This window comes from Dermochelys coriacea, chromosome 9 (genome assembly GCF_009764565.3).
Source record: "Dermochelys coriacea isolate rDerCor1 chromosome 9, rDerCor1.pri.v4, whole genome shotgun sequence".
NCBI classification, from domain to species: Eukaryota; Metazoa; Chordata; order Testudines; family Dermochelyidae; genus Dermochelys; species Dermochelys coriacea.
In genome coordinates this window covers 54,885,672-54,898,075 of record NC_050076.1, presented here as the reverse complement: position 1 = coordinate 54,898,075, position 12,404 = coordinate 54,885,672, and the positions used below count along the sequence as shown (strand labels likewise).

Here is a 12,404-nt window from a genome sequence, read left to right as displayed (position 1 = left end):
TGCAGGGGCATGACCAATGGCAGGGCAAAACATCAGAGGTCCGTGCCCTGCACAGTTTCAGGTGGTAATTTTGCTTTGTCTAAATACTGTGGCTGACTTTTCCCTTGTTCAAGTCTGCCACTCTGATTATGGGTTTGCATTGTTTTGAGTCTGATTAGTTCCTTGGGGAAGGTGGTCTGAGGTGTGCTTCATTATTCTTTTCCATGCTTGGCTTGTGGCTTCTTTATAAAGTATCATGTTTAACGGGTACCCACCTAAATCACTCAGTCACAGGGCTAGTGGAAAAGCAGAGAGCCCACAAATTTAGGTAGAGTCACTCGATGGTTTCTCAGACTTGTGGATAAAAATGTCTAGTACAGCTGACAAATGGACAATAGATTTCTTCTTTATGGAAAATTTTGATTTTTTGGCAAAATATTGAAAACCAAAATATTTTGATTCGAAATCATGCCACGGTACTTCATCTGAATTGTAGTTTGGGTGCTTTATGCTCCCCTTTTCGTCTATGGGCTGGGCTTGGTGGCCAGACTGCATCTCCTATAATGCACCATTTTCTCCCCTCTTGGTGAGGGGAGGTTGTACCTTATAGGAGTCCCTGGCCATGGTACAACATGGCATGTAGTTCATCCAGAGCACTCAGCCCATAGAGGAGGATGGGAGCATAAGGCACCTGAGCTATAAGTTCCAGCAGGCACCATTTTAAATCAAAATATTTTAGTTTTCAGGTGCTTATGTGTTTGATGAAATGTGGCCATTTTCCACAGGAAGCAGACCGGTTTTTGAGGAATATCATTTAGTTGAAAATCCAATTTTCTACTGAAAAGCAGTTTTGATGGAAAATTTTCAGCCAGCCCCAATGTCTGGGCCAAAGATCATCATCAGTAAGTATAAGTGCTACCTCCTGGCTCCCCATTTATCTCTCTGAGGAGCATCCCATCCTTTCTCCAGTGGGGACATGTCTCCTGGATGGCCTAGGTTCTGTTCACAGAAGGATTTCAACAAGGTGGTGACTGCCTGGCAGGGAGTCTGCACCAATGCAGCGAGGAGCAGCAGCCCAGAGTCCAGGCCAGTTGGATCCTGCAGGAATGTATGGCTTCCCTTTGTTGAGGTAGTAATATGATTTTGGGGGGTTATTTTTAGGAATTTTTGCATTCTATGTATATGTCCAAAAATTGGGGGGGGGGTTGGGGATTTTCTCTGTTTGTATATTGCAATGAGAAGATTTTTTGGGTACTTCCCAAAATTTGTGTCTAAATACGATCGACTTTAATTTTTATTACATGTATAAAAATGACTTACATTAATTTAAGCTTTGTATCCTTTTTACTGAACCCATGGTTTAGTGTTTAGTGAGTTTCACATATCTCTTCCTGGCACTAGGCCCTCATTTTTTACTACTCATATATTATCCATAATAAGCAACTAATATTTAATTATTCAAAATATAATAAAAATACATTTATCATTATCTAAAGAGATTTGTCATTTGCCATCATAGCAATATCTCAATGTAGTCAAAGAGGACAATGTTTGTGAAATCAGGAACTGAAATTTACATTCAAACAATTTGGATTTTTAAATTTTTTAATACAATTTTTAAAATTACATCCAGAGTTTGTAATGTGGTATTGTTTTAAACCCTGTGTGTGTGTACAATGCTATAGCGTGTCCAACAGAAATATGGGAATATGCTGTCACTCAGTGGCTGAGGCAGGTTTAAAGTACCCAGCATGAATTAACGTTAGATACGAGTCAGGGAGCAGGGATAAATTGCACTGGGACAGGGCGGAAGTCAACATGAAGTGAGTAGCCATTTATGGTATTTTTCCGGTATGTATCATTCACTTTATGGTTTGTTTTGGGGTGTTTTGTGGGTGTTTCTGAGGTAAAATCCTAGCAGCAGAAGCCCTACAGACATGGGACTTACCAATGTACAGTGGAGAATTGTTTGCCTCAGCAAAGTCATCCACATAGGAGATCCCAAAGGGCTGAATGGGAACAGTTCCAATCCCAGCTAACAGCTGGGCAATGACCATCAATGCCCACATGCTGGTTGCCTCTTTGTGGGAATCCTGGGTGGTGCTGGGACACACAAACATATCCTCCTTGTGACAAAGATAGGCCTTTGTGTGATTCTTGTTACCTGGAATGAGATGGTAGGAGTGTTATAAACCCAAGCACCCACTCACTGACCATTAGAACTTGCCACTATGCCCTCTTACCATCTGGCACCTCGTGTCATATTCTGCCCTCAGCACACCCCTGTCTTCTTGGGGTTGCGTAGGTGTTACTGAGGGCATAATTTGAAGTTTTATGAGAGGTGATGATGCATGAGAAGTGAAATCCCAGCTTGACATTCAGGCCCAGGCTGAGTTTACAGGGCTGTTTTTTGTATTAGTAAACTGAGCGGATCACACACTCAGAGAGAATAAACTCTACCACACCACATATACAGTCACCTCAAGGAGTAGGACCGCACTGTATGGCTGGTGATAGAAGGTGCACTGCCCACTCAATGCACAGCTGAGGCTGAGCTAACTACCTAGACCCCTCTTTAAACCTCCTTATTAGTCACCCACGCTTGGGTGTTGGTGTTCAGCTAGAACTGGGAACGTCCTCATTTTAATCAACAGCTGTCATCACCTTAGCATTCCTTCAAGGCATGACGTTACCTTTAGTTTCAGAGGTTAGGGTAGAAAGGAAATTGAGCGGGAACTGTTCTGATTAGAGACAGAGGAAACAGAAGCTCTCCAGTATGCCACTTTTGGTACAGGAGTAAAGATAACAGTGTTCACGCAGGTTTCAGAGTAGCAGCCATGTTAGTCTGTATTTGCAAAAAGAAAAGGAGTACTTGTGGCACCTTAGAGACTAACAAATTTATTTGAGCATAAGCTTTCGTGAGCTACAGCTCACTTCATCGAATGCAGAAGAATTTCTCTAAGAAGTTCCAGGTTAGCTTTGCAAGAAAGGATACTGAATTCCTTGCAGAGGCCACAGTAAATCTGGTTTCAATCTATCGATCAAAGTGCTTCTTGGTTCCATTTTAAAGCAGGCCAAATAATAATGGTTATTTGGGGAGGGGAAAATCTGTATCCAGTGTAGAATAAAGGCATCATAGATGAAATATAATGACTTCAGGGCATTTATTCACTAGGTCTTTTCATTCTAGTTTCTTGTTCTCCCCAATTGTTTCAACATTCCCAGCAACTCTTTTTAGTTAAGAAAATGACTCTGTGGCTTTTCTGTAGTTAGAGCAAATTACAACAAAACAGAAACAAATGTTTGTCAGGTGATCATGGATTTTTGCTGGCGTAATAGGACTGTGCATCCCAATAACAGGCTACCACAAAAATCCTTATGCAAATTCATTAAAAGCAGTTCTTGCATGTGAGTAGTTTGTGCTTTCAGCATGAAGGAGCCTCCTTAACCATTGGAGATTTTTGCTTTAAAGAAAAGCAGAAGCAATACCACCATATTAAGGATTAATCTCATGCCAAATATTGTTTTGTAAAATCAAGTTGGTTGCAACTCAATGAGCACAGAAATGCACACCAGACCCACAACATTACTATTTCTCTTCTGTTCAGCATTCTACACTGCTGTCACTTAGAGAAAGCCACCAGACAGATTTTATTTAAAGCTAACTTAACATGTGCACAAGGAAAAAAACCTTGGTATACCCAGGGGCCTCACAATTTAAGAAAAGGTAACTTGTGTGAGACACCCCTAGGATTAAATCAATTTCATCTGCTTTGGCATTGGAACTTGAGAACAGTCAGGGCATGGGTACCAGGAAGGCAACTAAGACTCTGAGTTGAGAAGAAGAGACAGATCTGGCTGGAAAAATTAGGACATGGCTATCATGGCCCATGGAGGGGCTAAATTCATGGGCCCTGCTTTGACAATGTCCCCTTATAGCCAGAGCCCCCAGCTGAGGTAAATGAGGTAAAGTCAGCTGGAGTCTTTCCATTCACTTCAGTGCTCTCCTAGCCATTCCTCTTCCCAATTCCCTCCCCAGGGCAATTGTTGTAGCTGCTAAGGCTGCTTTCAAACAACCCAATTGGGAGTCAGCTAGCAACATCTTGTGGATACTTCTGGGTTTTGGGTTGGTTGGTTTTGCCAACCTTCTATCCTGATAGAGATTCATTCTTACATTTAAAGGGTGAGGTTTTCAAAAGGACCAAAGGGTCAGGTTTTTAAAGGTATTTTAGATGCTAAAGAGGCATATAGATGTCTAATGGGGTTTTCAAAAGTACCTCGTCGTTGGCAGGCGGGATCGAACCTGGGGCCTCTGGAGCTTAGTGCATGAACCTCTACTGCCTGAGCTAAAAGCCAATTGGCTGTTAGCTGAAGCTGTAGAGCAAACTTACTAACTCTCTCTCTAAGTGGTCTCAGTGCCACTAGATGGGACAGAACACCACACCCAGGAGGTGTGTGGGTTTCATACTTCCCCTAGCTGAGGAAGCGTATCCTGAGCTTCAGAGATTTCCCAGTTGAAATCCTGGACAAACTCCCACTTGTAACACTGACAGACCCTGGATGTCGGCAGGTGGGATAGAACCTGGGGCCTCTGCAGCTTCGGGCATAAGCCTTTACCACCTGAGCTAAAAGCAAACTGGCTGTTAAGTTTCAGAGTAGCAGCCATGTTAGTCTGTATTCGCAAAAAGAAAAGGAGTACTTGTGGCACCTTAGAGACTAACAAATGTATTTGAGCGTAAGCTTTCGTGAGCGGCTGTAGAGCAAACTCGTTAATATCTCTCTCTAAGTCTCGGTGCCTCTAAATGGCACAGAAACCACACGCAGGAGGTGTGTGGGTTACACCTACTTCATTGGGAATTAAGTGCCTAGAGCCTTCAAAAAACTCACTAGGCATCTACTTGCCTTTACAATTCTGTCCCTAAGTGATTTAGGAATTTTTCAGAATGCCACCCAAAGCTCTGTGGGGCAGGAACTATAAATTATTCTGTGTTTGTACAGCACCTAGCACAATAGGGGCCTGATCCTGATTGGGGTATCTGGACCCTATACATTCTAATCATAACAGTAAGAATATCTTAACCCACAGAGACCCCAGCACTCGTGAGAAGCATTCTGAGCCTTCCAACTAAGCCTGTGGCAATGCAATCTGTAAATGCACATAGCCAGCTCTCAGGGGATTGCCTCTGGAAACCATATTATCACGGGAGCAGGCAGGAGTCTGGCACCAATAGGAGGTTGCCTGGTGCAGCATGGCAAAAGAATCTGTCCACTCTTCTCACTCCCTGAAAACTTATCTCAGAGCTAGTTGATTATTCAATGCCCTCTAGTTCTGGGTAACTAAAATAACAAATAGTGGCCAACTCAGCTCTCCATAACACTACACAGTGCTGCTATGGGAGTTCGCAGGCCTAGGTCTGTAGAGAGGGATGTAACTGTGCCACCTTTTCATATCACCACATAATAGCACAATGTGCATGACTGGGCTCGTGCAGCACCACGTCTAAACACAGAATCACAAGACCCTCTACATCACTGGGCCCCCACCAGTTTGCAGTGCAACAGCATTTGTCACATCGGTGGGGAGCACGGGTAAGGCTCATGCTATACCACAACCCCAGTGCAACAGACACAATTTATGCACCAACACAAATTCATGAAACACCTGGAACAACACAGCCCAGGTGCACAAGACACGTTCCATGTGAACACACCTGGTCATGAATGCCACAGCCAGAAGCCACAAGGCTGTGTTTTGGTTCAGGCATTTTAACATATGAGGCTCTAATAAGAAAACAATCAGAGCAGATGACACCTGTTCCCTGATCCATTTCATTGGTCAATAAGAACCATTCCTGTTGTAAATCCAATCATCGTTCACAAACTGTCTAGCTGTGGGACCAAGGCTCCTTGGTAAGATCACTGGGACACGTGGCATTTGTCTGACATCCTACCCATGGGCTATTCTGTTAATCAGCCAACTTTTCAAACAAAAATGTTTGGGCGTGGATGGAAGTGAGGCAGCTAGTGATATGGGTGAGAACCTGGTTTTCGTACTTGGCAGAGGATGAACTCTGGAAAACGTGTAGTTCAGTGATGAAGAGTTGTTTTTTAATTATGTTTAATAGACCCTGGGCTTCAGAAGAGCACTGGTCATGGTAACTTGCCCAGAGCAAGGAAGCACTGACCTGGAATAACAAAGCGAGGAGGCTTTGCCTTTAGGTTTCCCTGTCCCCCAGGGGTGAAAGTAACTGAGGACACTTACCGGTATGGGGTGGGGCAGGGGGCCTCCGGCCCCCAGAATGGGCAGGGCCTCGAGCGGAAGGGGCGGGCCTGGGGGGGTCAGCATGCTCCAGCCAATCCTTCCAAGCTGCATGGCCCGGGGTTCCCGTTGATTTAAAGGGCCTGGGGCCCCGGACACCGCTGCTGCGGTAATGGCAGCAGCATCCAGAGCCCCGGGCCCTTTTAAATCGCCGGCCCCAGGACAGCTGCTCCCTTTGTCCCCCCCCAGGCCTGTTGGCGGCTGGGGGGGCAAAAGGGGCAGGGACATTAAAGCTCTACAGGATCCTTTGCCATGGCAGCGCTTTAATGTCCCTGCCCCTTTTGCCTCCCCAGTTACTGGCAGGGCAACCGACGGGTGGATGCCTCAGTGTTACTATGCAACGAATATGTACGCGGAAGTCAAAGGCATGGCTGTGACGAGCTAAGATCCACAGTCCTAAAGCCATAATGTCATTTACGAAGGCTTCTCCTCACTGGAAATGTCTTCACGCCCCCTTGCAGGACAACTTCATTTCTCTTATTGCAGTTATCTGCTCCGGGGGCAGGAACATTAGCAAAGCAAAGTTCCATGTATATGTACAGGGGTCACTAAATGATGCTGTGTATTTATATTATGGCAGTGCCTAGAGGCCCAAACTGAGATCAGGGCCCCATTGTACTAGGCGCTGTACACAGACATAATCCTTGCACCAAACAACTTGCAACCTTAGTAGACAGGGGAAACAGAAGTGAAACGACTTGTCCCAGGAATCAAACCCAGTTCTCCTGACTCCCACCTCCCCTGGCCCACACGGCCACTCTCTAAACAAACATCTGGCAGTAGATCATTTGTTTTCAACAGGTCAGTTAGTCTGTTCCACTGATCCCTGAAAGAAAACAGTAACTAACATCAGTGCTGCTGACTCTAGCAAATGAATCACGCGTTGCGTGGTTGCGGAGCCTGCAATGGCAGCTCTTGTGATGACGCATAAAGTTCCAACCATTTTCAGGGCTGGTTTGGAAACATGGGCTGCGCTCTGAGTGAGAGCTTGTGGGGCGCAGAACAGGGCCCCAGCCTTGCCACATCAGCCCCTATCAGAGTAAATGGAACAGAGGGTTGTGGTGTTGGGGAAGAGCTACTGCAAGAGCTGGAGGCAAAGAGAAAAGGAAGCGGGGGATGGAGAGGGAGTCTGAGAAGCAGTTTCTAGATCCCAGAGACAGGGGTGGTTCTGGGGCAGCAGAGAGGAAGGATAAATACAATAAAAATGAAGTATTTTTAGCTATTTCTGCAATTAATTATAATTGGATCCATTTTTGTAAATAAAACTGTCATTATTACTGGACAATTTATCTAGCTGATCACAATTATACAAAGCAGGCAGAAGGATTTAAAAGAAATGTATGAAATGCATTGAATACGAGGAGTAATTCAAAAGAAATAATATTTAAGGATTATAAATATAGTCACTGCACTCAAAATGGGTTGTGTAGTTATGTCAAACTGGCTCAAACCCATAAATCTCTCTGGTCTTAAATCTTGTCCAGCTAAGCATCAGTCTTGAAGTCAGTCCACATTATCCATCTCTCTTAGGGTTTGTACACCGGCCCATCATAATTGAGTGTGAGAGTCAAATACAGCTCATGTTTTCTAAAATAAGGGCATGATTCTTTGTGTCTGACTTATGAATGAGCAGGTGACTGTACCAGAGAACGGGAAGGAAATCTGGGGGGAAGGGTCAGCGAGGAATGGGGGGGAGGGAGGAACTAGGAGGGCGGAGCTTGAGACAGTCATAGGAAATTAATGACATTTTGCCAGTCTTAAAGGTTCAGTGGAGTCTCTACCCAGCAGTCAGGGAGACAGATGCATGTCTGTGTGCAGTAAAGGTTGTCTTTTCAACCGAAAATGACCACACACATACTGGCAGAGGAGCAGAGGGGTGTTAAACGACAGAGTAAAAGCCATGATTTGGTGGGTTTTTCAAATCTCAGGATTTGGGGGCTAATCTCAGGATTTCTGCTCTCTTGCAGCTGGCAATACTGCAATAAATTCAATTCTTTTACACATTCTGCACCCCCAGTGCATTCCTGGCAAGGAGAAGGAGAGGGTGAGCATCCTGACTGGGGATGCTCATGCTGCCCCCAGCGGATGTGGTGGGGAGTTACAACCCGCAGGAGATCAAGTCACTTACCCGTGTTCATTTGGGCAAACTCGTACCGGTCAGAGAGGAAATGTGGAAGGGTCACCAGGAAAGCCCCCAGGGCCAGCAGCAGGCCCCCCAAGCCGATAAGCCGGGGGCGGTGAACTCGATTGCCAAAGTAGCTGACGAAAATGATGAGGGCAACATTGCCAATCTGGGGTGGGGAGAGCAAAGTGGAGAGAATGTCATGGAGGGCAGGAAGAAGAACGCATGTCTGAGAGTCTATTCTCCACTGGGGCCTCTGGATGCTATAATCACCAAAATGAAAAGCACAACAGGGCACCATGCACTGAGAGAAAGGGGTGGAGGTCACTACAAAGGCATCATTAGCCACCCTGTGCTGAGACAGCGCCTCACAGCATCCCCTCTGACAGGACAGACTTAGGGCATGTCTACACTACGAAGTTAAGTCGACTTAATTTAAGTTGACGTCCACCCACCACAGTAATTAAGTTGGTAAAGCATGTTCACACCATACTCATTGTAACGGTGGAGTGCGTCCTCACTAGCAGCGCTTACTTCAATGCAGAGAGCAGTGCACCATGGATAGCTATTCCACAGTGCAACTAACCGCAGGTGGGGTTGGGATGAACTTGCAATGCCTCATGGGACCAAGACATTGTTGTGGGGGGGAGCAGAAACATGGCTTCAATCTCCTATGATGCAGCTTCCCCCCTTCCTATCCTGATATCAATGGCAAACCCATGTTTTTTCATGCCTTTTTTCAAAATCCAGGCTTAGCTGCATGTAGCCCGAGAAGCATGAACCTTGCTCAGCTGTGCACTGTTGTTGTGAGCATTACAAACAACTCACATCTTATCCTGCAGTATTCCCAGAGCTGAGATAGGAGCTGTCATAAATATAAAGGGAAGGGTAACCACCTTTCTGTATACAGAATTATAAAATCCCTCCTGGCCAGAGGCAAAACCCTTTCACCTGTAAAGGGTTAAGAAGCTAAGATAACCTCGCTGGCACCTGACCAAAATGACCAATGAGGAGACAAGATACTTTCAAAGCTGGAGGGAAGGGAGGGAACAAAAGGTCTGTCTGTCTGTGTGATGCTTTTGCTGGGACCAGGTCAGGAATGCTCTCAGAACTTCTGTTAAGTTAGGTTTCAGAGTAGCAGCCGTGTTAGTCTGTATTCACAAAAAGAAAAGGAGTACTTGTGGCACCTTAGAGACTAACAAATGTATTTGAGCATAAGCTTTCGTGAGCTTCATCGGATGAAGTGAGCTGTAGCTCACAAAAGCTTATGCTCAAATACATTTGTTAGTCTCTAAGGTGCCACAAGTACTCCTTTTCTTTCTGTTAAGTTAGTAAGTAATCTAGCTAGAAATGTGTTAGATTTTCTTTTGTTTAAATGGCTGGTAAATAAGCTCTGCTGAATGGAATGTATATTCCTATTTTTGTGTCTTTTGGTAACTTAAGGTTTTGCCTAGAGGGATTCTCTATGTTTTGAATCTGATTACCCTGTAAGGTATTTAGCATCCTGATTTTACAGAGATAATTCTTTTACTTTTTCTTTAATTAAAATTCTTCTTTTAAGAACCTGATTGCTTTTTCATTATTCTTAAGATCCAAGGGTTTGGGTCTTTGTTCACCTATGCAAATTGGTGAGGATTTTTAACAAGCCTTCCACTGGAAAGGGGGTGTAGGGCTTGGGAGGATATTTTGGGGGGAAGATGTCTCCAAGTGGGCTCTTTCCCTGTTCTTTGTTTAACATGCTTGGTGGTGGCAGCATAGGGTTCAAAGACAAGGCAAAGTTTGTACCTTGAGGAAGTTTTTAACCTAAGCTGGTAAGAATAAGCTTAGGGGGTCTTTCATGCAGGTCCCCACATCTGCACCCTAGAGTTCAGAGTGGGAAAGGAACCTTGACAGGAGCTGCTACATGGAACATTGTGATGTCTTTCAAGCAGCCCTGCTGTAAGCCATAGAATGAAACAATTCCTGGTTGCTGTTGGCAGTCATGCAGCAGTTGAACATGGTAGAGCACCATTTCTGGTCCTGGGAAACAAGCACTGACTCATAGAATCATAAAATATCAGGGTTGGAAGGGACCTCCAGGAGGTCATCTAGTCCAATCCCCTGCTCAAAGCAGGACCAATCCCCAACTAAATCATCCCAGCCAGGGCTTTGTCAAGCCTGACCTTAAAAACTTCTAAGGAAGGAGATTCCACCACCTCCCTAGGTAACACATTCCAGTGTTTCACCACCCTCCTAGTGAAAAAGTTTTTCCTAATATCCAACCTAAACCTCCCCCACTGCAACTTGAGAACATTACTCCTCATTCTGTCATCCGCTACCAATGAGAACAGTCTAGATCCATCCTCTTTGGAACCCCCTTTCAGGTAGTTGAAAGCAGCTATCAAATCCCCCCTCATTCTTCTCTTCCGCAGACTGGTGGGATCACATTATTATGCAGCTATGGAATGACGAGCAGTGGCTGCAGAACTTTTGAAGGCAGAAGGCCACTTTCCAGGAATGTTGTGCAGAGCTTTTCCCAACCCTGAAGCACAGCAACACTAAAATGAGACCTGCTCTGACAGTGGAGAAGCAAGTAGCGATTGTTCTGTGGAAGCTTGCAAGGCCAAAGGGCTACTGGTCAGTGGGGAATCAATTTGGAGTTGGTAGATCCATCATGGGAATTATTGTGATCCACGTTTGCAGGGCCATTAATAGACTTCTCCTAAGAAGGGTAGTGACTCTGGGCAACATGCAGGACATAGTGGATGGTTTTGCCACAATGGGGTTCCCTAATTCCGGTGGGGCTACAGATGAAACGCATATCACTATCTTGGCATGAGGCCACCTTGCCAAAGAGTACATACATAGAAAAGGTACTTCTCAATGGTGTTGCAAGTGCTGGTAGATCACAGGGGGCATTTCATTGACTTCAACTAGGATGGTCAGGAAAGGTGTATGATGCACGCATCTTTAGGAACATAGGTCTGTTCAGAAAGCTGCAAGCAGGTACTTTCTTTCCAGATCACAGAATAACCACTGATGATTTTGAAATGCCAGTAGTGATTCTGGAGACCCAGCCTACCCCTTGCTCCCATGGCTTATGAAGCTGTACACCAGCCACCTGGCCAGCAGTAAGGAGTGGTTCAACAATAGGCTGAGCAACTGCAGAACAGTGGTGTAATGTGCCTTTAATAATAAGAAGAGCCCAGTGAGGAGCTCTGTGTCTCCAGGAGACTTTGAAAATCCATTTCAGTAATGAGCCACATTAAGATGCGCCATTTATCTGTGTTGTGCCTTCCCATACCATCCACACCGTTGCTTCAATTTCCCTGTGCCTCCCCTCCTCCCCCAAGGACCCCATTTTTGGAATAAATAAAGAGTATTTCGTTCTCCAAATGTTGACTTTTATGGCACAAACATAAAGGAACAGAAACATAATTTAATCTTGGGCAAGCGGCGGGATAAAATTGGGAGGGAAGAAACCAAGTCAGCTTGTCTGTGAAAGCACAGAAGTTTTGGCCCTCAAAGGTCTTTGAATGGCCACTTTTTGTTCTTAGTACCGTTCCCTGGTGTTAAGTAGAAGGGATACTGCACCTTCCCTCTCCCCGTCCCCCACCTCCTGGAATGTTTTGGGGGAGGGAGATTGGGAATAGGGCAAAGTTTGCAGGCTGTTCTGCAGGGGCTGCAGAGGGAATCTAGCCTTGACACTCAAGCAGATGCCTCAACATGTCCTTCATAATCCACAGCATCTCATCCTGTGGGGCACGCTTATGCCCTGGGATGTTCTCCTGCTCTCCATGTCATTTTTCAGACAATGAAATCCTCCAGGCTCTGAGCTCCATGTCAGCTGTCCCAGAGGCGTTATTATCTCCCTGAACATGTCATCACACATTCTCTTTTTCTGTCTTCTAATCTGCGAAAGCCTCTCTGTCAGTGTGGAGGATGCACTGAAAGCCAAGCTTTCCACTGTAAGGCAAGCAAAGCACAAGGCAACCATTGTCAGTG

At 45.2% G+C, this 12,404-nt stretch overlaps 1 protein-coding gene across 3 annotated transcripts in view; it reads right to left on the bottom strand.

The window, feature by feature from the left end:
• Positions 1–12,404, bottom strand: part of SLCO2A1 (solute carrier organic anion transporter family member 2A1) — an 83,521-nt gene that overhangs the window by 36,437 nt on the left and 34,680 nt on the right. For 2 of the 3 annotated variants that reach the window (XM_038416072.2, XM_043492263.1), the window contains 2 exons: positions 8,427–8,589; positions 1,928–2,143 (listed from right to left, as the gene is read on the bottom strand). In XM_038416072.2, the coding sequence (XP_038272000.1) occupies positions 1,928–2,143; positions 8,427–8,589 (379 nt within the window). The remainder of the gene's footprint in view (positions 1–1,927; positions 2,144–8,426; positions 8,590–12,404) is intronic. The other variant, XM_038416073.2, reaches the window with a different exon arrangement.